At 48.7% G+C, this 27,519-nt stretch overlaps 1 protein-coding gene and 1 long non-coding RNA gene across 25 annotated transcripts in view; both read right to left on the reverse strand.

The window, feature by feature from the left end:
• ddr2l (discoidin domain receptor family, member 2, like) overlaps positions 1–27,519 on the reverse strand; it is a 64,233-nt gene that overhangs the window by 12,441 nt on the left and 24,273 nt on the right. For all 24 annotated transcript variants that reach the window (XM_052460996.1, XM_052460994.1, XM_052460986.1 and 21 more), the window contains exons 2-12: positions 22,130–22,234; positions 21,187–21,289; positions 20,637–20,865; positions 17,655–17,802; positions 12,208–12,313; positions 11,644–11,830; positions 7,728–7,974; positions 5,407–5,496; positions 4,317–4,459; positions 2,912–3,119; positions 664–908 (exon numbers count right to left, since the gene is read on the reverse strand). In XM_052460996.1, coding sequence (XP_052316956.1) covers positions 664–908; positions 2,912–3,119; positions 4,317–4,459; positions 5,407–5,496; positions 7,728–7,974; positions 11,644–11,830; positions 12,208–12,313; positions 17,655–17,802; positions 20,637–20,865; positions 21,187–21,289; positions 22,130–22,187 — 1,764 coding nt within the window. In that variant the 5' untranslated portion in view covers positions 22,188–22,234. The remainder of the gene's footprint in view (positions 1–663; positions 909–2,911; positions 3,120–4,316; positions 4,460–5,406; positions 5,497–7,727; positions 7,975–11,643; positions 11,831–12,207; positions 12,314–17,654; positions 17,803–20,636; positions 20,866–21,186; positions 21,290–22,129; positions 22,235–27,519) is intronic.
• LOC127907194 (uncharacterized) lies at positions 8,479–9,596 on the reverse strand. The gene is made up of 3 exons (XR_008063675.1): positions 9,133–9,596; positions 8,746–9,089; positions 8,479–8,659 (listed from the first exon to the last, which is right to left on the reverse strand). It is a non-coding gene; the product is annotated as an uncharacterized LOC127907194 (long non-coding RNA).

The raw sequence follows: 27,519 nt of genomic DNA on the forward strand, positions 1-27,519 counted from the left end.
ACGCTAATAGCGTTTCAATCGGTGACGTCACTCGCTCTGAGACCTTGAAGTAGTAGTTTCCCCTTCTCTACAATTTATAATCATTTGCAAACAGTTTGCTTATCATTTCTTAACCATTACTTCCACATTTGCTAATTATTCACACATGTATATATGTAATCGGTGTGAAATGGCTAGCTAGTTAGTGGTGCGCGCTAATAGCGTTTCAATCGGTGACGTAAATCGGTGACATCACTCACTCACTCGTCTGCCCATCTTTTAGTGACAAATTACCCTGGTCACTCAAAACATTTATAAACTATTGAAAAAGTTTAGGTAGCTCTCACTTTAAATTAGGGACTGAAAAAATACTTGAATCATTAGATTACTAAATTGTTTATAAATGTGGGAGTAATGATAAATACATGGTGAACAACACAGTTATGTGACTGAAATCAGAAAAGTGTGATGAGAAAGAGTTTGGTAATATAACACACAGTACAACCTTTTTCTGTGGTTTCCTCCAGTGGATACATGTTGAAGGGGCAATCTGGGATTGATACATCCTTCATTGATTCTTGAAGAATATAACGTTTAAACGCTCATGAAGAACGAATGAGGGCATCTGCAGTTGTCTGTGTGTACGTCAGTCAACAAGAAGATAAACACTAGGAAGGTCCTCACCTCCCCAAACTGCCCCTCCCCCAACTTCTCCCTGAAGAGCAGCCGGTAACGGGGGAACTCTGCCACGGAGATGTCCTTGCGGGTGAGCGAGTCGACGGTGAGCGCGGGCACGGCGTACATGTTACTGCCTGTCACACCCTGCAGGCTTACGATGTCCGTCTCGGCGTAGTGCGGCACGCTGCTCTGGAAGCACTGGTGAGGCGTGCACTGGGTGACATCGGGCTCCGCATAGCCCCCACCACACGCTGAGGAGGAGCAGGGATATTAGGGAGGAGGAGGAAGAACAGGAAGAGGAGGAAGAATAAGATGAGGAGGAAGAGCAGGATGAATAGGAGGAAGAACAAGATGAGGAGGAGGAAGAACAGGATGAGGAGGAAGAACAGGATGAGGAGGAAGAACAGGATGATGAGGAAGAGCAGGATGAATAGGAGGAAGAGCAGGATGAATAGGAGGAAGAACAAAGATGAGGAGGAAGAACAGGATGAATAGAAGGAAGTACAAGATGAGGAGGAGGAAGAACAAGATGAGGAGGAGGAAGAACAAGATGAGGAGGAGGAAGAACAGGATGAGGAGGAAGAACAGGATGAGGAGGAGGAAGAACAGGATGAGGAGGAGGAAGAACAGGATGAGGAAGAGCAGGATGAGGAGGAGGAAGAGCAGGATGAGGAGGAAGAACAGGATGAGGAGGAGGAAGAGCAGGATGAATAGGAGGAAGAACAAGATGAGGAGGAAGAACAGGATGAGGAGGAAGAACAGGAGGGGGAGGGAAGGGAATGTTAAGAAGGAGGAGGAAGAGCAGGAGGAGGAAAGGGAGGGGGAGGAGGAGAGAGGTGGAGGCGGAGAGACAAAGAGAGAGTGATAGTTTGTGCTAAGCTCCTGACTGTGATGATAACCAGGGCCTGAGAGTAGGAGTTCTGATCTAGGATCAGGTCCCCCTTGTTCAAGTAATCTTGTTCATTATGATCTAAAAGGCTAATATGATCCTAGAGCAGCAGTCCTACTCTATGTTTTGAACACAGTGCCAGACTCATAAAGCTAAGGATGAAATGAAAACAGTCCCAGACAGTAACAAACCCTGGCAGTCCCAGACAGGAAAATACCCAGTCCCAGACAGGCACAGACCCTGGCAGTCTCAGACAGTAACAGACCCTGGCAATCCCAGACAGGAAAATACCCTGGCAGTCCCAGACAGGAAAAGACCCTGGCAATCCCAGACAGTAACAGACCCTGGCAGTCCCAGACAGGAAAAGACCCTGGCAGTCCCAAACAGTAACAGACCCTGGCAGTACCAGACAGTAACAGACCCTGGCAGTCCCAGACAGTAACAGACCCTGGCAGTCCCAGACAGTAACAGACCCTGGCAGTCCCAGACAGGAAAAGACCCTGGCAGTCCCAGACAGGAACAGACCCTGGCAGTCCCAGACAGGAACAGACCCTGGCAGTCCCAGACAGGCACAGACCCTGGCAGTCCCAGACAGGCACAGACCCTGGCAGTCCCAGACAGGAAAATACCCTGGCAGTCCCAGACAGGAACAGACCCTGGCAGTCCCAGACAGTAACAGACCCTGGCAGTCCCAGACAGTAACAGACCCTGCCAGTCCCAGACAGTAACAGACCCTGGCAGTCCCAGACAGTAACAGACCCTGGCAGTCCCAGACAGTAACAGACCCTGCCAGTCCCAGACAGTAACAGACCCTGGCAGTTCCAGACAGTAACAGACCCTGCCAGTCCCAGACAGTAACAGACCCTGCCAGTCCCAGACAGTAACAGACCCTGACAGTAACACAGAAGGGGAAGGAACTATAGCCTCAAATCAGACAAGGAGGACATTCCCTATCCCAACCACTATAGTCTTCTATATCATTCTGATATTATAGTCTTCACATTGGCACACCTTTCATCTCTTACCACGAGAGGGGACTTCGGTCATGACGAGAGGTCAGGAAGAGGTCATAAAGGCATAGGGCTAGAGGCTAGAGGGATATGGAGGAGGAGGACTGGAAGGTAAAGAAGAGAGAGAGTCTGAACAACAGATCAGCATGCTTAACATACAACATTCCAGAGAATATTGAGAATCAGAGAAGCATGCCGGCATGATCAACAGGTTGATTTGCAAGAAGCGAGTAACAGTCACAGCAACATGCAAACTATAAGGACTAAGAAGTAACATGATGCCTTTGATTGAAAGAAAGATGAAGGTGGGAGGAGATAGGAGAGGAAGAGAGAAAAGCAAGAGGTATTCATTCACCTGAGGTCTCTGCACTCCGAGACAGTTCAGGCAGCTTGTTCCTGAGGCCGGCTGGGTCTTGGTACTGAGGGTCCAGGAGAAAGACGCGCTCGTATGGGTGGTCCATCTGAGAGACCCGGGGGGGCACGGGAGGGGTCTGCAGAATGATAGTGTCACTACTGGAGGACAGGCGCACGGTGACCTCCTCCTCGAGGATACGCCGTGGAGCCTGGGGCGGGATGCAGGCAGGGATCAGTCTTTAGCGAACGAAATGTTATCGCTACCTCCCTCTCCAAGGCACATAAATTGAGGAGTGAATTGAAGTGAAGAGGAAAGTCAGCATCTCATGGAGGGCAGTTGAAGTTGTTTTATAAAAACACTTATAACACACTAAGGTGTAACGGCCCGGGGTGGGTTTCTACTAAGATAACATATGGACTTGTTTTTAGATGGTCATACCATGGATCATTTAGCCATTTGATTTAGAATGTAATACAACATTGAATTCGGCCTTAGATACGCATAGATACGCATAGATACGTGTAACGGATGTGAAACGGCTAGCTTAGTTAGCGGTGTGCGCTAAATAGCGTTTCAATCGGTTACGTCACTTGCTCTGAGACCTTGAAGTAGTAGTTCCCCTTGCTCTGCATACGCATAGATACGCATCGATACGCATTGAATAACATTCATACATGGTCTGTTCTGAAGTGTCTGTCCTACATCTGAGAGATATAGATACGCATAGATACATGGTCTGTTCTGAAGTGTCTGTCCTACATCTGAGAGATAGAAGAAAGATCAGGAAATTATATACTTTTTCCCCCCATATTTAACCCATTTTTTAAAACACTAAACTACTTCCATGATTGTTTAAAACTGGTTCCGGGGACCTTTCGGTCGAGTCTTGTGAGGCTTGTGGGCGTCCTAGAGCACAACAACCGACATGTACGTGACAGTCTCACCTTTCGACGGTGGTAGCCCAAACTGTTCGTTACAGACAGAAGTTGGCAGATCGTCGGTACCGACTTCAGATGAGTCCCAAGGTCATATTGGTTTTGTAGGCCAAACCGTTCGGACTCTACGGACGTTTTCATGAGAAGAAAGATTTTCGGGATTTCTCCTGGTCTGACAAATACCGCTGTAGCTCTCCCACCTTCCACCGCAGATGCGGAAGGTGAATATCGAAGGATGAGGTAGATTAAGACACAGCTCATGCAAAAAAACAGACAGCTTCATTATGCTATTTAGATTTCCGAGGAGAAATAAAAACAATTTACACTTTCCAGGCCCTTAAGAGTTGCTGAATTTTCCTCTTCACTTCAGAGAACACAATTTTTCACATCCCCTTCTGCCTTCTCAGTTCCAGCTGCTAGTCAATAAGGGTTATGACAGATGTGGGTATCCAGAATATAGTCTGTCCTACCTTCTCCAGCACCTTGCACACATACTGGCACCACAAGATCAGGAAGATGATCACTACGAGCAACAGGATGATCGTCACCAGACAGCCAATCAGAATAGGGGTGTTCCCATCATCCGGTTGGTCCTTGGCTGATGTGTTTGTCACTGAGGGGGAGGAGTTAAGGAGATTACTAATTTAATTTATTTTGAGAGAAAAAAATGACATATAGGTCTATAGCCAGTAGTACATATATTTAAAATATGATCAAGTATATAACATAATCAAGTTATTTCCATAGTGAAAACTATACTGTATACAGTAGAAGCAGGTTACATGGATCCATTCCCTTTCCCTCAGCTTATCTGACACTTTTGCAGCCAGACTTTTTCAGCTACAACTAAACAACTGAAATTAAACAAAGTGTTGAAATATTCAGAGGTGTTGCTTTTAGCAAACACCTAAACTTTCTAGTACCTGAAAGGGTTCTTCGGCTATCCTCATTGTAGAACCCTTTGAAGAACCTGTTTTGGTTTCCGGTAGAACCCTATTGGGTTCCATGTATAAACCCTTTCCCAAGAGGGTTCTACATAAAACCCAAAAGAGTTCTACCTGGAACCAAAAAGTGTTCTACCTGGAACTAAAAATGGTTCTACCTGGAACCAAAAAGTGTTCTACCTGGAACTAAAAATGGTTCTACCTGGAACTAAAAAGCGTTCTACCTGGAACTAAAAAGTGTTCTACCTGGAACTAAAAAGTGTTCTACCTGGAACTAAAAAGTGTTCTACCTGGAACTAAAAAGTGTTCTACCTGGAACCAAAAAGTGTTCTACCTGGAACTAAAAAGTGTTCTACCTGGAACCAAAAAGTGTTCTACCTGGAACTAAAAAGTGTTCTACCTGGAACCAAAAAGTGTTTTACCTGGAACTAAAAAGTGTTCTACCTGGAACTAAAAAGTGTTCTACCTGGAACTAAAAAGTGTTCTCCAATGGAGAAAAACCCCTTTGGAAGCCTTTTTTCGAAGAGACTACCCCCGAAACGCTCAGTTTTGCATTTTCTCCATTAATGGTTATGGTAAGGATTGGAAGAGGGGAAGCAGGAAGTTGAAAGGTCACCGGTCTTGTGGGTGGTGGGCATGGAGCTCTCCTCCTTGGGCCACGGGGATGTCACCGCCAGGGTTATCTGAGTCGGAATCACGGTGTCTGCTGTGGGACAAAAGGAACCAATGAAAACGCTATTTCCACAAATGTTTCAAATTCGTGTTTTTTTAATCAGAAATTATTGCTTATGGATGCCCTCGTGTGTGTGTGTAAAATATCTGTATTCTTAGTAGGTGTATGAAAACAAAAATGTATTTGCAAAACACTATATATCATTTTGTTTGCTAGAATGTTAGTATCCTGTATTTTTGACTGTGATATGTGGTGGACCCACTTAGCTATCTTAAAATGCACTAACTGTAAATCGCTCTGGATTAGAGCATCTACTAAAATGCCAAACAATCCAAATGTAAATGTTTTACATACAGCTCTTATATTACTGTATTGAATTATTTATTTAAAACATTTAAATATTGATGTCACAAATGTATCATTTATACATTTATTTCTAAAAAATGTAGTTATTAGTTACATTTGACTGTGTAAAACCTAGCAGTTTAACTCATTTCTCTGAGAGGGAGGCAGATATATTGCATTTGCAAAAAAAAAAAAAACGATTATTTGTCTCTGAAATGAATCCATCAAGTGATAGATTTTAATCAAATACTGTCCTGTGTGCTCCCTCTCCAGCCTCTAGGTCACCAGGCTGCTCGTTATGGCGCACACCTGTCACCATGGTTACACGCACCTGGACTTCATCACCTCCCTGATTACCTTCCCTATATATGTCAATCCCTTTGGTTCCTTCCCCAGACGTTATTGTTTCTATGTCATATCTATGCGTTGTTTGTGTTTTCTTGTTTTGTATTACGTTTATTTATTAAAACTCTCAACTCCCTGAACTTGCTTCCCAAATCTCAATGCACTTGTACAGTACATGTCTGTCATTGAACAACCTCGTGTCATGATTAGATAGTGAAAAAAATACACCAATCTCTCAAGTACTTTAAACAATAAACGCCTAACTTACCAACATTTCAGAAAATAGATAAATAGCGTTTTGGAACCAAACTCTTCAAATGGTCACCTGTGTTCACATACGACACTGAACATTAGAGTACATATTTTCACAGGGGTTTAGATGGTACGATGATTCTCTGCACATTGCATGTGCTTGTCATGTCACAACCTAAAATCTGGCAAACATTTAAGAATTTTTGAAACCCAGGAAATGGCGTGGCTATTTCTACATACTGCACAGGTCTTTAACTGTTTTCCTGTGAACCGTGCCTGGTGGGGCTCAACGTGTGTCAAAGGACAGATAGCGCCGGAAGTGGATCATTGTAGCCTTACGTCCCATAGGGGATGAAGAGGAGTAAGGAAGGAAGGAAGGAAGGAAGGATGTGAACCATGCCTTAGGGGATGAAGAGGAGTAAGTCAGTAAGGAAGGAAGGAAGGAAGGAAGGATGTGAACCATGCCTTAGGGGATGAAGAGGAGTAAGTCAGTAAGGAAGGAAGGAAGGAAGGAAGGAAGGAAGGAAGGAAGGAAGGAAGGAAGGAAGGAAGTGAACCATGCCTTAGGGGATGAAGAGGAGTAAGTCAGTAAGGAAGGAAGGAAGTGAACCATGCCTTAGGGGATGAAGAGGAGTAAGTCAGTAAGGAAGGAAGGAAGGAAGGAAGTGAACCATGCCTTAGGGGATGAAGAGGAGTAAGTCAGTAAGGAAGGAAGGAAGTGAACCATGCCTTAGGGGATGAAGAGGAGTAAGTCAGTAAGGAAGGAAGGAAGGAAGGAAGTGAACCATGCCTTAGGGGATGAAGAGGAGTAAGTCAGTAAGGAAGGAAGGAAGGAAGGAAGTGAACCATGCCTTAGGGGATGAAGAGGAGTAAGTCAGTAAGGAAGGAAGGAAGGAAGGAAGTGAACCATGCCTTAGGGGATGAAGAGGAGTAAGTCAGTAAGGAAGGAAGGAAGGAAGGAAGTGAACCATGCCTTAGGGGATGAAGAGGAGTAAGTCAGTAAGGAAGGAAGGAAGGAAGGAAGTGAACCATGCCTTAGGGGATGAAGAGGAGTAAGTCAGAAAGGAAGTCAGTAAGGAAGGAAGGAAGGAAGGAAGTGAACCATGCCTTAGGGGATGAAGAGGAGTAAGTCAGTAAGGAAGGAAGGAAGGAAGGAAGTGAACCATGCCTTAGGGGATGAAGAGGAGTAAGTCAGTAAGGAAGGAAGGAAGGAAGGAAGTGAACCATGCCTTAGGGGATGAAGAGGAGTAAGTCAGTAAGGAAGGAAGGAAGGAAGTGAACCGTGCCTTTAGCGGTAGATATTTCTCTGCTTCCCCTCCTACCTGACTGGAAGGAGATTTCGCTGAACATCATCCACACATCAGCGAAGTGGAAGCGGCAGCGCAGGGCCTTGGCATTACGGCGTCCCAGAGGCACGGTCACATAGCGAGCGCTGGGGTTGCGGTCGTCCAGCACCGTACGGAACTCCACCGGCTCGGTCTCCCAGTTAGCGGTGAGACGAGGCTTGAAAGAGCAGGACACGGAGGAGAAGATCTTCACTCCGTGGTGGAACATATTGTTACTGTGCACCTGTCCAGGGAAGACCACAGTTACATACGAACTGGGAAGTCAGTAGGTTTTATTTATTATTATTATTATTTTTTACACAGAGTAACTTTTGACCAACATGAGAAGAACGTGAGCCTCTTCATCCTATTGTTGCAGGGTGTGAGCTGCACGTCAAAATGTTGAAAATGAAACCAGAATATCATTTACACTGAGCAGCTCAAACCTTAAGCTTTCATTGAAATAAATGCAATCGTCACACTTGGCAAAAGCTCTGCATCTAATGAAACAGGCCAGTAGATTACACAGACAGAAACACCACCTCATGTGAACAGGCCAGTAGGTTTGAAAGACAGAAACACCACCTCATATGAACAGGCCAGTAGGTTACACAGACAGAAACACCACCTCATATGAACAGGCCAGTAGGTTTGAAAGATAGAAACACCACCTCATATGAACAGGCCAGTAGGTTTGAAAGATAGAAACACCACCTCATATGAACAGGCCAGTAGGTTACACAGACAGAAACACCACCTCATATGAACAGGCCAGTAGGTTACACAGACAGAAACACCACCTCATATGAACAGGCCAGTAGGTTTGAAAGATAGAAACACCACCTCATATGAACAGGCCAGTAGGTTTGAAAGATAGAAACACCACCTCATATGAACAGGCCAGTAGGTTTGAAAGATAGAAACACCACCTCATATGAACAGGCCAGTAGGTTACACAGACAGAAACACCACCTCATATAAACAGGCCAGTAGGTTACACAGACAGAAACACCACCTCATATGAACAGGCCAGTAGGTTTGAAAGATAGAAACACCACCTCATATGAACAGGCCAGTAGGTTTGAAAGATAGAAACACCACCTCATATGAACAGGCCAGTAGGTTTGAAAGATAGAAACACCACCTCATATGAACAGGCCAGTAGGTTACACAGACAGAAACACCACCTCATATGAACAGGCCAGTAGATTACACAGACAGAAACACCACCTCATATGAACAGGCCAGTAGGTTACACAGACAGAAACACCACCTCATATGAACAGGCCAGTAGGTTACACAGACAGAAACACCACCTCATATGAACAGGCCAGTAGGTTTGAAAGATAGAAACACCACCTCATATAAACAGGCCAGTAGGTTACACAGACAGAAACACCACCTCATATAAACAGGCCAGTAGGTTACACAGACAGAAACACCACCTCATATGAACAGGCCAGTAGATTACACAGACAGAAACACCACCTCATATGAACAGGCCAGTAGGTTACACAGATAGAAACACCACCTCATACAAACAGGCCAGTAGGTTACACAGACAGAAACACCACCTCATATGAACAGGCCAGTAGGTTTGAAAGATAGAAACACCACCTCATATGAACAGGCCAGTAGGTTTGAAAGATAGAAACACCACCTCATATAAACAGGCCAGTAGGTTACACAGACAGAAACACCACCTCATATGAACAGGCCAGTAGATTACACAGACATAAACACCACCTGTCCCATTCCTTCTCTGTCCTTAACCTCGTCTGTCCCATTCCTTCTCTGTCCTTAACCTCGTCTGCCCCATTCCTTCTCTGTCCTTAACCTCGTCTGTCCCATTCCTTCTCTGTCCTTAACCTCTCTGTCTTTTCTTAATCTCTCTGTCCCATTCCTTCTCTTTTCTTATCCTCTTCTGTCCCATTCCTTCTCTGTCCTTAACCTCGTCTGTCCCATTCCTTCTCTGTCCTTAACCTTGTCTGTCGCATTCCTTCTCTGTCCTTAACCTCGTCTGTCCCATTCCTTCTCTGTCCTTAACCTCATCTGTCCCATTCCTTCTCTTTTCTTAATCTCGTCTGTCCCATTCCTTCTCTTTTCTTATCCACTTCTGTCCCATTCCTTCTCTGTCCTTAACCTCGTCTGTCCCATTCCTTCTCTGTCCTTAACCTCGTCTGTCCCATTCCTTCTCTGTCCTTAACCTCGTCTGTCCCATTCCTTCTCTGTCCTTAACCTCGTCTGTCCCATTCCTTCTCTTTTCTTATCCTCGTCTATCCCATTCCTTCTCTGTCCTTAACCTCGTCTGTCCCATTCCTTCTCTGTCCTTAACCTCGTCTATCCCATTCCTTCTCTGTCCTTAACCTCGTCTGTCCCATTCCTTCTCTGTCCTTAACCTCGTCTGTCCCATTCCTTCTCTGTCCTTAACCTCGTCTGTCCCATTCCTTCTCTGTCCTTAACCTCGTCTGTCCCATTCCTTCTCTGTCCTTAACCTCGTCTGTCCCATTCCTTCTCTGTCCTTAACCTCGTCTGTCCCATTCCTTCTCTGTCCTTAACCTCGTCTGTCCCATTCCTTCTCTTTTCTTAATATCGTCTGTCCCATTCCTTCTCTGTCCTTAATCTCGTCTGTCCCATTCCTTCTCTTTTCTTATCCACTTCTGTCCCATTCCTTCTCTGTCCTTAACCTCGTCTGTCCCATTCCTTCTCTGTCCTTAACCTCGTCTGTCCCATTCCTTCTCTGTCCTTAACCTCGTCTGTCCCATTCCTTCTCTGTCCTTAACCTCGTCTGTCCCATTCCTTCTCTGTCCTTAACCTCGTCTGTCCCAATCCTTCTCTGTCCTTAACCTCGTCTGTCCCATTCCTTCTCTGTCCTTAACCTCGTCTGTCCCATCCCTTCTCTGTCCTTAACCTCGTCTGTCCCATTCCTTCTCTGTCCTTAACCTCGTCTGTCCCAATCCTTCTCTGTCCTTAACCTCGTCTGTCCCATTCCTTCTCTGTCCTTAACCTCGTCTGTCCCATCCCTTCTCTGTCCTTAACCTCGTCTGTCCCATTCCTTCTCTGTCCTTATCCTCTTCTGTCCCATTCCTTCTCTTTTCTTATCCTCTTCTGTCCCATTCCTTCTCTTTTCTTAACCTCGTCTGTCCCATTCCTTCTCTTTTCTTATCCTCGTCTGTCCCATTCCTTCTCTGTCCTTAACCTCGTCTGTCCCATTCCTTCTCTTTTCTTAACCTCGTCTGTCCCATTCCATCTCTGTCCTTAATCTCGTCTGTCCCATTCCTTCTCTGTCCTTAATCTCGTCTGTCCCATTCCTTCTCTTTTCTTATCCTCTTCTGTCCCATTCCTTCTCTTTTCTTAACCTCGTCTGTCCCATTCCTTCTCTTTTCTTAACCTCGTCTGTCCCATTCCTTCTCTGTCCTTAACCTCGTCTGTCCCATTCCTTCTCTGTCCTTAACCTCGTCTGTCCCATTCCTTCTCTTTTCTTAACCTCGTCTGTCCCATTCCTTCTCTTTTCTTATCCTCGTCTGTCCCATTCCTTCTCTGTCCTTAACCTCGTCTGTCCCATTCCGTCTCTGTCCTTAACCTTGTCTGTCCCATTCCTTCTCTGTCCTTAACCTTGTCTGTCCCATTCCTTCTCTGTCCTTAACCTCGTCTGTCCCATTCCTTCTCTGTCCTTAACCTCGTCTGTCCCATTCCTTCTCTGTCCTTAAATTCGTCTGTCCCATTCCTTCTCTGTCCTTAACCTCGTCTGTCCCATTCCTTCTCTGTCCTTAACCTCGTCTGTCCCATTCCATCTCTGTCCTTAACCTCGTCTGTCCCATTCCTTCTCTGTCCTTAACCTCGTCTGTCCCATTCCTTCTCTGTCCTTAACCTCGTCTGTCCCATTCCTTCTCTGTAGGATGCACTTTGTTACCTTCATGGAGGTGAAGTTCCTTTGCTTGTCAAAGACAAACTCCATCTCCACATAGTCAGAGCCCAGACTCCCGTTCCTCCAGCCCACATAGTCGTATCCAGGCCATACATGGTACTGCCGCGTCACCAGGAAGTCATCTTGACCAGTCACACCGTCCGTCAGCTGACCCAACCCCCCAGACAGTTTCCTTGGGAGAAGGAAGGCACAATAATTGACTGGATTTATAGTGTTTTTCCAGTGCTCAAAGCGCTTTATATATTAAGGAGGGGAAACTAAATTAAAGCAGGGTAAAATATAGAGTTCTAATGCATTTCAGCTCGAATTCTAGTAGTATTTGTTGGCTTGTTGTTTCACCTGGAGATGTAAGTCTCTGAAATCTGACGTTGTCTGGTTCATTATGTGTGTGTGTGTGTGTGTGTGTGTGTGTGTGTGTGTGTGTGTGTGTGTGTGTGTGTGTGTGTGTGTGTGTGTGTGTGTGTGTGTGTGTGTGTGTGTGTGTGTGTGTGTGTGTGTGTGTGTGTGACGGTGTGTGTGTGACGGTGTGTATGCAGGCACCAGGCCTACCTTCGTTCGTGGGCGCCGTCGTATGTGGAGTCGTTGAGGCTGGCAATGGGATACCCAGGAGGCATCATCAGCTGACCTTCAGGAGAGCTGTATGACGTCAGGCCGTCTACAGTACGGAGGACACGGGAGACAGTGGTTGAGAGGAGGAGGAGGAGACGGGGGACAGTGGTAGAGAGGAGACGGGGGACAGTGGTAGAGAGGAGAAGGAGGAGACAGGGGACAGTGGTAGAGAGGAGACGGGGGACAGTGGTAGAGAGGAGACGGGGGACAGTGGTAGAGAGGAGAAGGAGGAGACGGGGGACAGTGGTAGAGAGGAGACGGGGGACAGTGGTAGAGAGGAGGAGGAGGAGACGGGGGACAGTGGTAGAGAGGAGACGGGGGACAGTGGTAGAGAGGAGAAGGAGGAGACAGGGGACAGTGGTAGAGAGGAGACGGGGGACAGTGGTAGAGAGGAGAAGGAGGAGACAGGGGACAGTGGTAGAGAGGAGACGGGGGACAGTGGTAGAGAGGAGACGGGGGACAGTGGTAGAGAGGAGGAGGAGGAGACGGGGGACAGTGGTAGAGAGGAGACGGGGGACAGTGGTAGAGAGGAGGAGGAGGAGACGGGGGACAGTGGTAGAGAGGAGACGGGGGACAGTGGTAGAGAGGAGAAGGAGGAGACAGGGGACAGTGGTAGAGAGGAGACGGGGGACAGTGGTAGAGAGGAGACGGGGGACAGTGGTAGAGAGGAGAAGGAGGAGACGGGGGACAGTGGTTGAGAGGAGAAGGAGGAGACAGGGGACAGTGGTAGAGAGGAGAAGGAGGAGACAGGGGACAGTGGTAGAGAGGAGACGGGGACAGTGGTAGAGAGGAGAAGGAGGAGACAGGGGACAGTGGTAGAGAGGAGACGGGGGACAGTGGTAGAGAGGAGAAGGAGGAGACAGGGGACAGTGGTAGAGAGGAGACGGGGGACAGTGGTAGAGAGGAGAAGGAGGACACGGGGGACAGTGGTAGAGAGGAGACGGGGGACAGTGGTAGAGAGGAGAAGGAGGACACGGGGGACAGTGGTAGAGAGGAGACGGGGGACAGTGGTAGAGAGGAGAAGGAGGACACGGGGGACAGTGGTAGAGAGGAGACGGGGGACAGTGGTAGAGAGGAGACGGGGGACAGTGGTAGAGAGGAGAAGGAGGAGACGGGGGACAGTGGTAGAGAGGAGACGGGGGACAGTGGTAGAGAGGAGAAGGAGGAGACGGGGGACAGTGGTTGAGAGGAGAAGGAGGAGACGGGGGACAGTGGTTGAGAGGAGAAGGAGGAGACAGGGGACAGTGGTAGAGAGGAGACGGGGGACAGTGGTAGAGAGGAGAAGGAGGAGACAGGGGACAGTGGTAGAGAGGAGACGGGGGACAGTGGTTGAGAGGAGAAGGAGGAGACAGGGGACAGTGGTAGAGAGGAGACGGGGGACAGTGGTTGAGAGGAGAAGGAGGAGACAGGGGACAGTGGTAGAGAGGAGAAGGAGGAGACAGGGGACAGTGGTAGAGAGGAGACGGGGGACAGTGGTAGAGAGGAGAAGGAGGAGACAGGGGACAGTGGTAGAGAGGAGACGGGGGACAGTGGTAGAGAGGAGAAGGAGGACACGGGGGACAGTGGTAGAGAGGAGACGGGGGACAGTGGTAGAGAGGAGAAGGAGGAGACAGGGGACAGTGGTAGAGAGGAGACGGGGGACAGTGGTAGAGAGGAGAAGGAGGAGACAGGGGACAGTGGTAGAGAGGAGAAGGAGGAGACAGGGGACAGTGGTAGAGAGGAGAAGGAGGAGACAGGGGACAGTGGTAGAGAGGAGACGGGGGACAGTGGTAGAGAGGAGACGGGGGACAGTGGTAGAGAGGAGGAGGAGGAGACGGGGGACAGTGGTAGAGAGGAGAAGGAGGAGACAGGGGACAGTGGTAGAGAGGAGACGGGGGACAGTGGTAGAGAGGAGACGGGGGACAGTGGTAGAGAGGAGAAGGAGGAGACGGGGGACAGTGGTTGAGAGGAGAAGGAGGAGACAGGGGACAGTGGTAGAGAGGAGAAGGAGGAGACAGGGGACAGTGGTAGAGAGGAGACGGGGGACAGTGGTAGAGAGGAGAAGGGGGAGACAGGGGACAGTGGTAGAGAGGAGACGGGGGACAGTGGTAGAGAGGAGAAGGAGGAGACAGGGGACAGTGGTAGAGAGGAGACGGGGGACAGTGGTAGAGAGGAGAAGGAGGACACGGGGGACAGTGGTAGAGAGGAGACGGGGGACAGTGGTAGAGAGGAGAAGGAGGACACGGGGGACAGTGGTAGAGAGGAGACGGGGGACAGTGGTAGAGAGGAGAAGGAGGAGACGGGGGACAGTGGTAGAGAGGAGACGGGGGACAGTGGTAGAGAGGAGAAGGAGGAGACGGGGGACAGTGGTTGAGAGGAGAAGGAGGAGACGGGGGACAGTGGTTGAGAGGAGAAGGAGGAGACAGGGGACAGTGGTAGAGAGGAGACGGGGGACAGTGGTAGAGAGGAGAAGGAGGAGACAGGGGACAGTGGTAGAGAGGAGACGGGGGACAGTGGTTGAGAGGAGAAGGAGGAGACAGGGGACAGTGGTAGAGAGGAGACGGGGGACAGTGGTAGAGAGGAGAAGGAGGAGACAGGGGACAGTGGTAGAGAGGAGACGGGGGACAGTGGTAGAGAGGAGAAGGAGGAGACAGGGGACAGTGGTAGAGAGGAGACGGGGGACAGTGGTAGAGAGGAGAAGGAGGAGACAGGGGACAGTGGTAGAGAGGAGACGGGGGACAGTGGTAGAGAGGAGAAGGAGGAGACAGGGGACAGTGGTAGAGAGGAGAAGGAGGAGACAGGGGACAGTGGTAGAGAGGAGAAGGAGGAGACAGGGGACAGTGGTAGAGAGGAGACGGGGGACAGTGGTAGAGAGGAGACGGGGGACAGTGGTTGAGAGGAGAAGGAGGAGACGGGGGACAGTGGTAGAGAGGAGAAGGAGGAGACAGGGGACAGTGGTAGAGAGGAGACGGGGGACAGTGGTAGAGAGGAGAAGGAGGAGACGGGGGACAGTGGTAGAGAGGAGACGGGGGACAGTGGTAGAGAGGAGAAGGAGGAGACAGGGGACAGTGGTAGAGAGGAGACGGGGGACAGTGGTAGAGAGGAGAAGGAGGAGACAGGGGACAGTGGTAGAGAGGAGACGGGGGACAGTGGTAGAGAGGAGAAGGAGGAGACAGGGGACAGTGGTAGAGAGGAGAGGGGGGGGACAGTGGTAGAGAGGAGAAGGAGGAGACAGGGGACAGTGGTAGAGAGGAGACGGGGGACAGTGGTAGAGAGGAGAAGGAGGAGACAGGGGACAGTGGTAGAGAGGAGACGGGGGACAGTGGTAGAGAGGAGAAGGAGGACACGGGGGACAGTGGTAGAGAGGAGACGGGGGACAGTGGTAGAGAGGAGACGGGGGACAGTGGTTGAGAGGAGAAGGAGGAGACGGGGGACAGTGGTAGAGAGGAGACGGGGGACAGTGGTAGAGAGGAGACGGGGGACAGTGGTAGAGAGGAGAAGGAGGAGACAGGGGACAGTGGTAGAGAGGAGACGGGGGACAGTGGTAGAGAGGAGACAGGGGACAGTGGTAGAGAGGAGAAGGAGGAGACAGGGGACAGTGGTAGAGAGGAGAAGGAGGAGACAGGGGACAGTGGTAGAGAGGAGAAGGAGGAGACGGGGGACAGTGGTTGAGAGGAGAAGGAGGAGACAGGGGACAGTGGTAGAGAGGAGACGGGGGACAGTGGTAGAGAGGAGAAGGAGGAGACAGGGGACAGTGGTAGAGAGGAGAAGGAGGAGACAGGGGACAGTGGTAGAGAGGAGAAGGAGGAGACAGGGGACAGTGGTAGAGAGGAGAAGGAGGAGACGGGGGACAGTGGTAGAGAGGAGACGGGGGACAGTGGTAGAGAGGAGAAGGAGGAGACAGGGGACAGTGGTAGAGAGGAGACGGGGGACAGTGGTAGAGAGGAGAAGGAGGAGTGGAGATAGTGGTAGAGAGGAGGAGGAGGAGTGGAGATAGTGGTAGAGAGGAGAAGGAGGAGTGGAGATAGTGGTAGAGAGGAGAAGGAGGAGTGGAGATAGTGGTAGAGAGGAGGAGGAGTGGAGATAGTGGTAGAGAGGAGAAGGAGGAGTGGAGATAGTGGTAGAGAGGAGAAGGAGGAGTGGAGATAGTGGTAGAGAGGAGGAGGAGGAGTGGAGATAGTGGTAGAGAGGAGAAGGAGGAGTGGAGATAGTGGTAGAGAGGAGGAGGAGGAGTGGAGATAGTGGTAGAGAGGAGAAGGAGGAGTGGAGATAGTGGTAGAGAGGAGAAGGAGGAGTGGAGATAGTGGTAGAGAGGAGAAGGAGGAGTGGAGATAGTGGTAGAGAGGAGAAGGAGGAGTGGAGATAGTGGTAGAGAGGAGGAGGAGGAGTGGAGATAGTGGTAGAGAGGAGAAGGAGGAGTGGAGATAGTGGTAGAGAGGAGAAGGAGGAGTGGAGATAGTGGTAGAGAGGAGAAGGAGGAGTGGAGATAGTGGTAGAGAGGAGAAGGAGGGGTGGAGATAGTGGTAGAGAGGAGAAGGAGAAGTGGAGATAGTGGTAGAGAGGAGAAGGAGAAGTGGAGATAGTGGTAGAGAGGAGAAGGAGGAGTGGAGAAGGAGACTCCGAGTCATAATTTTAACTGATCGGAACAGTTTCACAAACACACGCGGACGCGCACGAGCACACACACACACACACACACACACACACACACACAAAAACACAGCAATCCCTAATCCCCCTGTGGTGTGTTTACAGACCCAATACCACCTAGATTAATCGTGTCCCAACAACACAAACAAGCATTTCGCTACACTCACAATAACATCTGCTAACCATGTGTGTGTGACCAATACAATTTGATTTGATTTGATATATCTTCCTGTTACTTGAACAGAGAGACAACCACAGAACGCATTATGCTGTACAACATTATGTGTGTGTGCCAGAGGAGGCTGGTGGGAGGAGCTATAGGAGGACAGTCTCAATCTAATGGCCGGAATGGAATCAATGGAACGTAATCAAACAAATCATACATATGGAAACCACATGTTTGACTCAGTTCCATTTATGACATTCCAGCCATTACAATGAGACTGTCATCCTATAGCTCCTCCCACCAGCCTCCTCTGGCACACACACACACACACACACACACACACACACACACACACACACACACACACACACACACACACACACACACACACACACACACACACACACACACACACACACACACACACACACACACACACAAACACACACACACACACATACACACACACACACACACACACAAAATGTTGTGAAATGCTGTGAGAAATAGTGAGAAATGTTGTGTCGCATAATGCATTCTGTGGTTGTGTGTACGTGTGTGTGTGTGTGTGTGTGTGTGTGCCTGCTCTCACCGTGCCAGGGGCAGCCGTACAGCTCCAGTCTCATACACACAGTGGTGGGCGTCTTGGTGAGTGGGATGAGACGGATGTAGCGGCTGATGATGGGCGGGTGAAGGTCTTTGATCACAGAGACATAGGCGTTGTCATTCGCCTCCATCGTCTGACAAGAGATTAGAACCAGTTCAATTACAGAACGGTCCTATGTGACTCCGTAGGGTAAAGCTTGGTGCTGTCAAGGTTATGGCTTTGATTGCTGGTGGGGTCACCATTATGAAAATATACGCATGTATTGTTGGATGGAAACAGTCTGCTAAATAGGGTACTTTATATAATAAACGACACCCTAAATAATCCCTTCTTACACATAGTCTCGTGGTTCAACACAACAATGTAAAACATACTGGTTTTATAATCATTCCAAAACCTACAGGACATTTCTTTGGCCTAGCCTGGACAAAATACTTTTCTCTGCTCCTCTACAACTGACCACTAAACAAAACATACTCTATATGTTTTTGTCAGTCAAATTCATAATGTTTTGTGCTCTGGTCATTTCAGCATAAAAAGATTTCCTCAAGAATGGCTCATAATAGTTAGAAACCTAAACGCATTTTTCTGCTCCCTTCCCCCCATTCTTCACCTCCCTTCCCCCCATTCTTCACCTCCCTTCCCCCATTCTTCACCTCCCTTCCCCCCATTCTTCACCTCACTCCCCCCATTCTTCACCTCCCTTCCCCCCATTCTTCACCTCCCTTCCCCCATTCTTCACCTCCCTTCCCCCCATTCTTCACCTCACTTCCCCCCATTCTTCACCTCCCTTCCCCCCATTCTTCACCTCCCTTCCCCCATTCTTCACCTCCCTTCCCCCATTCTTCACCTCCCTTCCCCCATTCTTCACCTCCCTTCCCCCATTCTTCACCTCAGTTCCCCCATTCTTCACCTCCCTTCCCCCATTCTTCACCTCCCTTCCCCCATTCTTCACCTCACTTCCCCCATTCTTCACCTCCCTTCCCCATTCTTCACCTCCCTTCCCCCATTCTTCACCTCCCTTCCCCCATTCTTCACCTCACCCCCCCCCCATTCTTCACCTCCCTTCCCCCATTCTTCACCTCCCTTCCCCCCATTCTTCACCTCCCTTCCCCCATTCTTCACCTCACTCCCCCATTCTTCACCTCACTCCCCCCCCATTCTTCACCTCCCTTCCCCCATTCTTCACCTCACTCCCCCATTCTTCACCTCCCTTCCCCCATTCTTCACCTCACTCCCCCCATTCTTCACCTCCCTTCCCCCATTCTTCACCTCCCTTCCCCCATTCTTCACCTCCCTTCCCCCCATTCTTCACCTCCATTCCCCCATTCTTCACCTCCCTTCCCCCCCATTCTTCACCTCCCTTCCCCCATTCTTCAACTCCCTTCCCCCATTCTTCAACTCCCTTCCCCCATTCTTCACCTCCCTTCCCCCATTCTTCACCTCCCTTCCCCCATTCTTCAACTCCCTTCCCCCATTCTTCACCTCCCCCCTTCACCCCCATTCTTCACCTCCCTTCCCCCATTCTTCAACTCCCTTCCCCCCATTCTTCACCTCCCTTCCCCATTCTTCACCTCACTCCCCCATTCTTCACCTCTCTTCCCCCATTCTTCACCTCCCTCCCCCCATTCTTCACCTCCCTTCCCCCCATTCTTCACCTCACTCCCCCCATTCTTCACCTCCCTTCCCCCCATTCTTCACCTCCCTTCCCCCCATTCTTCACCTCCCTTCCCCCCATTCTTCACCTCCCTTCCCCCCATTCTTCACCTCCCTTCCCCCCATTCTTCACCTCCCTTCCCCCCATTCTTCACCTCCCTTCCCCCCATTATTCACCTCCCTTCCCCCCATTCTTCACCTCCCTTCCCCCCATTCTTCACCTCCCTTCCCCCATTCTTCAACTCCCTTCCCCCATTCTTCAACTCCCTTCCCCCATTCTTCACCTCCCTTCCCCCCATTCTTCACCTCCCTTCCCCCCATTCTTCACCTCCCTTCCCCCCATTCTTCAACTCCCTTCCCCCCATTCTTCACCTCCCTTCCCCCCATTCTTCAACTCCCTTCCCCCCATTCTTCACCTCCCTTCCCCCCATTCTTCACCTCCCTTCCCCCCATTCTTCAACTCCCTTCCCCCCATTCTTCACCTCCCTTCCCCCATTCTTCCCCTCCCTTCCCCCCATTCTTCAACTCCCTCCCCCCATTCTTCACCTCCCTTCCCCCATTCTTCACCTCCCTTCCCCCCATTCTTCACCTCCCTTCCCCCATTCTTCACCTCCCTTCCCCCCATTCTTCACCTCCCTTCCCCCCATTCTTCACCTCCCTTCCCCCATTCTTCACCTCCCTTCCCCCCATTCTTCACCTCCCTTCCCCCCATTCTTCACCTCACTCCCCCATTCTTCACCTCCCTTCCCCCCATTCTTCACCTCCCTTCCCCCATTCTTCACCTCCCTCCCCCCATTCTTCACCTCACTCCCCCCATTCTTCACCTCCCTTCCCCCCATTCTTCACCTCCCTTCCCCCATTCTTCACCTCCCTTCCCCCATTCTTCACCTCCCTTCCCCCCATTCTTCACCTCCCTTCCCCCCATTCTTCACCTCCCTTCCCCCCATTCTTCACCTCCCTTCCCCCCATTCTTCACCTCCCTTCCCCCCATTCTTCACCTCCCTTCCCCCCATTCTTCAACTCCCTTCCCCCATTCTTCAACTCCCTTCCCCCCATTCTTCACCTCCCTTCCCCCATTCTTCACCTCCCTTCCCCCATTCTTCACCTCCCTTCCCCCATTCTTCACCTCCCTTCCCCCATTCTTCACCTCCCTTCCCCCATTCTTCACCTCCCTTCCCCCATTCTTCAACTCCCTTCCCCCATTCTTCAACTCCCTTCCCCCATTCTTCACCTCCCTTCCCCCCATTCTTCACCTCCCTTCCCCCCATTCTTCACACCACTTCCCTTTTCCTGCACTCCTCACTTCCTCACCTTATTGCCAAGGCGATTCTTCCAGGATCTCCAGAGCTGGCCGTCGTGGCTGTAGTTCAGGCGGTACATGCGGGCGAATTCTTTACCCGAGTTCCGGGCATAGCGGCCCTGTGTTCCCACCACTGTCAGGAAGGTGAGCTGGCCCAGGTCGACCTGCAGATACTGGGTGTCAGAGGGCTGTAGGAGCCCCGCTGGGCACCACGCCCCGTCACCCTCCTCCCGGTTCAACCTGATAGGTTTAGGTTTATTTGAACATCTCGGTACATATGCATAAACATACATAAAATATGATATCATACAATTTTTGATGTTTTTACACACTATATAGGTGACTAAATGATGACTAAGAGATGAATAAATTATGACTAAATTATGAATAAATGTATGGAAAGACAGATTGGCATACCACTAAACCGATGAATAGAAGAGAGTGGGGAACGGAGAGGAAGAAAAAGAGAGATAATTCATGGAACGAAGAGAGAACATTTTGACCATATATCAAGAATACACTTCTTACACGGGCATTGTGATGTAATCAATTAACACTCACCTGGCATATTGTGGCCCAGTGGTCTCGTACCATTGGCTGGAGGCGGTGATGTCATGGTCTTTGATCCTGCCATCCTCCATGCCAAGAGGGTAGCGGCAGTGTGCTGCCGTAGAGGAGTCAGAGCCGGCAGAAAGTGAACTGGAGGTCATTACTAGTCATACCGTCTCCGGCATTGAGGACAAACGGACTTACACCGGCTGATATGTGGTGGTCTCACCTAGCTATCTTAAGATGAATGCACTAACTGCAAGTTGCTCTGGAGAAGAGTGTCTGCTATATGACCAAAAATGTACAAAAATGTACAATCATAACCTCAACCATTAGTGAGGAAAACGCTGCTGAACCAAGATCAACGTCAAGAGGCAACTTCAGCCTCCACTGCCTTACTTAGTTAGTACTTTTTAAAATGGGCCTGTGAAATGTAGCATCTATATGCAGTCTGCAGGGACTGAATGGTCAGTGTGTGTGTACACGTGTGTGTACGTGGAGGGAGACGTGCCAGACAGTTTGACGGTATTGACGTCGGTAGAGTTAGTTAGGTTAACAAAAATAAGCCCTCTGAAATCCCATGGAAGGAAATTACAGTTGGGTTTTAAAAGAGGGGAGACTTAAATATGGGGGTGCGTCCCAATTAATATCTCCTTTTCCTGAAGTGTCCACTTGTTCAATACTGCCCCCAAATGAAAAAGCATTTGATAATTGGTGGCATGTGCTCGTGGGAATTTACAACATCTATTTTTTTTTTTTTACACCACCTTTCAAATCAGCGAAGGGAAGTAAACAAGTGCACATTTCAGGAGGAAGGAGAGAGAATTGGGACCAGTCCAGGGTCTAATAGGTAACAAATCCTGATTGGTTAGCAATTGTGCATGTTCACCAGGTGTGTGGTATGACTGGCAACAATGGGATGGGGGAGCGTGTGGAGTAACAGCAGCTGACTCACCTGGGTCGATCTGGGCATTGGCATTGGCTTGAAAGACCAGCAGCAGATAGAGCAGCATGGTGGGCCTTAAATGTCTGAGGACAGATATAGACAGAGGCTACATCTCTGAGAGAGAGAGAGAGAGAGAGAGAGAGAGAGAGAGAGAGAGAGAGAGAGAGAGAGAGAGAGAGAGAGAGAGAGAGAGCAGAGGCAGATAGAGAGAGAGAGAGAGAGAGAGAGAGGCAGATAGAGAGAGAGAGAGAGAGAGGGAGAGAGAGAGAGAGAGAGAGTGTGTGTGTTTTAGTCAAATGACCCATCACAATTTCTGGAAGGTCGTTGGTTCATAGCTACCATATTATTACATATTACCATTGTGCCCTTGAACAGGGCACTTAACCCCTACATGATCCTGGGCTCCTCTTTGTATGTGTTTGCAGAGCAAAATATGAATTTCCGTCACAAGACAAATGAATTCTGATTCTATTCTACTCAATTCTATTTTATATACAGTAGCAGAAATACAAGTAACTATTATGCACTGATGATTGTAGTAAACACAGACCTGGTTATAACATTTACACTGCTGTAAATACCACCGTATCATTCTGTGGCCATGAGTAATATTTTGTATCATCTAACAGTTTCTTTGAATGGACTGTGTGAATCGCCTCGGGCCTTGAGAATGAGACACTGAACGTACTGTCAACTGAGGATGTTCACCCATGAAGCTACTGTTAGGCAGAGTGCACCAATGACAACAACTAACCACAGACAACTCCTCGGGTGTATTCGTTAGTGTACAACGTAGCTAAAACTTTTGTCATCGAACACGTTTTTTTACCAACGAAAACAAGAGATTCTATTGGGCAAATTTAGTTAGGTACCGCACTGTTTCGTCCTGTTTTCTTACGTTTTGGTTCCAAAATGGTTCAATAACCTCACTGTCCCACTGTATCAACCTCTGCTACTGAGCCTAGTCACTGTCCCACTGTATCAACCTCCTCTACTGAGCCTAGTCACTGTACTGTATCAACCTCCTCTACTGTATCAACCTCCTCTACTGAGCCTAGTCACTGTACTGTATCAACCTCCTTTACTGAGCCTAGTCACTGTCCCACTGTATTAACCTCCTCTACTGAGCCTAGTCACTGTACTGTATTAACCTCCTCTACTGAGCCTAGTCACTGTACTGTATTAACCTCCTCTACTGAGCCTAGTTACTGTCCCACTGTATCAACCTCTGCTACTGAGCCTAGTTACTGTCCCACTGTATCAACCTCTGCTACTGAGCCTAGTCACTGTCCCACTGTATCAACCTCCTCTACTGAGCCTAGTCACTGTCCCACTGTATCAACCTCTGCTACTGAGCCTAGTCACTGTCCCACTGTATCAACCTCTGCTACTGAGCCTAGTCACTGTACTGTATTAACCTCCTCTACTGAGCCTAGTCACTGTACTGTATTAACCTCTGCTACTGAGCCTAGTCACTGTACTGTATTAACCTCCTCTACTGAGCCTAGTCACTGTACTGTATCAACCTCCTCTACTGAGCCTAGTCACTGTCCCATTGTATCAACCTCTGCTACTGAGCCTAGTCACTGTCCCACTGTATCAACCTCTGCTACTGAGCCTAGTCACTGTACTGTATTAACCTCTGCTACTGAGCCTAGTCACTGTACTGTATTAACCTCCTCTACTGAGCCTAGTCACTGTACTGTATCAACCTCCTCTACTGAGCCTAGTCACTGTCCCATTGTATCAACCTCTGCTACTGAGCCTAGTCACTGTCCCACTGTATCAACCTCTGCTACTGAGCCTAGTCACTGTCCCACTGTATCAACCTCTGCTACTGAGCCTAGTCACTGTACTGTATTAACCTCCTCTACTGAGCCTAGTTACTGTCCCACTGTATCAACCTCTGCTACTGAGCCTAGTCACTGTACTGTATCAACCTCTGCTACTGAGCCTAGTCACTGTACTGTATTAACCTCCTCTACTGAGCCTAGTCACTGTACTGTATTAACCTCCTCTACTGAGCCTAGTCACTGTACTGTATTAACCTCTGCTACTGAGCCTAGTCACTGTACTGTATTAACCTCCTCTACTGAGCCTAGTCACTGTACTGTATTAACCTCCTCTACTGAGCCTAGTTACTGTCCCACTGTATCAACCTCTGCTACTGAGCCTAGTTACTGTACTGTATTAACCTCCTCTACTGAGCCTAGTCACTGTACTGTATTAACCTCCTCTACTGAGCCTAGTTACTGTCCCACTGTATCAACCTCTGCTACTGAGCCTAGTTACTGTCCCACTGTATCAACCTCTGCTACTGAGCCTAGTTACTGTCCCACTGTATCAACCTCTGCTACTGAGCCTAGTTACTGTCCCACTGTATCAACCTCCTCTACTGAGCCTAGTCACTGTCCCACTGTATCAACCTCTGCTACTGAGCCTAGTCACTGTACTGTATTAACCTCCTCTACTGAGCCTAGTCACTGTACTGTATTAACCTCCTCTACTGAGCCTAGTTACTGTCCCACTGTATCAACCTCTGCTACTGAGCCTAGTTACTGTCCCACTGTATTAACCTCCTCTACTGAGCCTAGTCACTGTCCCACTGTATCAACCTCTGCTACTGAGCCTAGTTACTGTACTGTATTAACCTCCTCTACTGAGCCTAGTTACTGTCCCACTGTATCAACCTCTGCTACTGAGCCTAGTCACTGTACTGTATTAACCTCCTCTACTGAGCCTAGTCACTGTACTGTATTAACCTCCTCTACTGAGCCTAGTTACTGTCCCACTGTATCAACCTCTGCTACTGAGCCTAGTTACTGTCCCACTGTATCAACCTCTGCTACTGAGCCTAGTCACTGTACTGTATCAACCTCCTCTACTGAGCCTAGTTACTGTCCCACTGTATCAACCTCTGCTACTGAGCCTAGTCACTGTCCCACTGTATCAACCTCTGCTACTGAGCCTAGTCACTGTCCCACTGTATCAACCTCTGCTACTGAGCCTAGTCACTGTCCCACTGTATCAACCTCTGCTACTGAGCCTAGTCACTGTCCCACTGTATCAACCTCTGCTACTGAGCCTAGTCACTGTCCCACTGTATCAACCTCTGCTACTGAGCCTAGTCACTGTCCCACTGTATCAACCTCTGCTACTGAGCCTAGTCACTGTACTGCATCAACCTCCTCTACTGTATCAACCTCCTTTACTGAGCCTAGTCACTGTACTGTATCAACCTCCTCTACTGAGCCTAGTCACTGTACTGCATCAACCTCCTCTACTGTATCAAGCTCTGCTACTGAGCCTAGTCACTGTACTGCATCAACCTCCTCTACTGTATCAAGCTCTGCTACTGAGCCTAGTCACTGTACTGCATCAACCTCCTCTACTGTATTAACCTCCTCTACTGAGCCTAGTCACTGTACTGTATCAACCTCTGCTACTGAGCCTAGTCACTGTACTGTATCAACCTCTGCTACTGAGCCTAGTCAATGTACTGTATCAACCTCCTCTACTGAGCCTAGTCACTGTACTGTATCAAACTCCTCTACTGAGCCTAGTCACTGTACTGTATCAACCTCCTCTACTGAGCCTAGTCACTGTACTGTATCAACCTCCTCTACTGAGCCTAGTCACTGTACTGTATCAACCTCTGCTACTGAGCCTAGTCACTGTACTGCATCAACCTCCTCTACTGTATTAACCTCCTCTACTGAGCCTAGTCACTGTACTGTATCAACCTCCTCTACTGAGCCTAGTCACTGTACTGTATCAACCTCCTCTACTGAGCCTAGTCACTGTACTGTATCAACCTCCTCTACTGAGCCTAGTCACTGTACTGTATCAACCTCCTCTACTGAGCCTAGTCACTGTACTGTATCAACCTCCTCTACTGAGCCTAGTCACTGTACTGTATCAACCTCCTCTACTGAGCCTAGACACTTCGCATTGACAAAGATAACGTACATCGTCAAGTTCCCGAGAACGTTTTTGAAGTGTCGCTCAAACCCTACTTACTGTATACTGCACATCCTCATGTTTCTTCAGAAATGCAACATTGAAACATTCTCTCCCTCGTATTCACCATCTCAGCCACATACCAGTGTCTACATACTGTATGTGAAAACAGGGCATTTCTGTGCTTTGCATTTCTATGATCTGCAATTCTATGATCTGCATTTCTGTGATCTGCATTTCTATGATCTGCATTTCTATGATCTGCATTTCTGTGCTCTGCATTTCTATGATCTGCATTTCTATGAAATGAATTTCTGTGCTCTGCATTTCTATTATCTGTATTTCTATAATCTGCATTTCTATGATCTGCATTTCTATGATCTGCAGATAAAAAGATGCACACAAAAAAAGGTGCACTTTAATGATGTAATTGAAAGTAAAAACAGGAAGAAGATAGGACCATGAGATCTGCAGTCACACAGGAAGCAGGAAAATGCCATCCCCCCTGGCTGATGTAATCAGATTGCACTTTTTTTCTTCTTATCTTTTTAACTTCAGACAATAGAAAAGCGCCTAGACATTGGAAAAAAAAAAGCGCCTAGCCCCTGGAGCGCCTAGACAAAACACATTTACATTTGTGTGCCGCTGAAGATGATGAATATGAGGTTGAAAAGTGGTATAAACTTCCCCGTCAAGTTTCCCTGCCCTGGCTCCTATCTATCGTCTACTAACCCTGTCTTCTCTAAATCTTTCCCAATGTGTTGACCCCTTCCCCCACACCTCTCTCTCTCTCTCTCTCTCTCTCTCTCTCTCTCTCTCTCTCTCTCTCTCTCTCTCTCTCTCTCTCTCTCTCTCTCTCTCTCTCTCTCTCTCTCTCTCTCTCTCTCTCTCTCTCTCTCTCTCTCTCTCTCTCTCTCTCTCTCTCTCTCTCTCTCTCTCTCTCTCTCTCTCTCTCTTCTCTCTCTCTCTCTCTCTCTCTCTCTCTCTCTCTCTCTCTCTCTCTCTCTCTCTCTCTCTCTCTCTCTCTCTCTCTCTCTCTCTCTCTCTCTCTCTCTCTCTCTCTCTCTCTCTCTCTCTCTCTCTCTCTCTCTCTCTCTCTCTCTCTCTCTCTCTCTCTCTCTCTCTCTCTCTCTCTCTCTCTCTCTCTCTCTCTCTCTCTCTCTCTCTCTCTCTCTCTCTCTCTCTCTCTCTCTCTCTCTCTCTCTCTCTCTCTCTCTCTCTCTCTCTCTCTCTCTCTCTCTCTCTCTCTCTCTCTCTCTGGTTGTTTTCAAAGCTCTTGTTGCTTACTGTTCCCAGGAGTCTGGATCTCTGGATATAGGCCCAAGTAGAGCCTGGAGCCTTGCCATAGTACTGTGTCTGGGAAACACCAGTTTTCTGGGCTGAGCCACTGGCACAGGCCTTCTTTTATTGCCCACTTAGATTGAAAGAAAAATAATGGT

Source organism: Oncorhynchus keta, chromosome 14, assembly GCF_023373465.1.
Source record: "Oncorhynchus keta strain PuntledgeMale-10-30-2019 chromosome 14, Oket_V2, whole genome shotgun sequence".
NCBI lineage: Eukaryota > Metazoa > Chordata > Actinopteri > Salmoniformes > Salmonidae > Oncorhynchus > Oncorhynchus keta.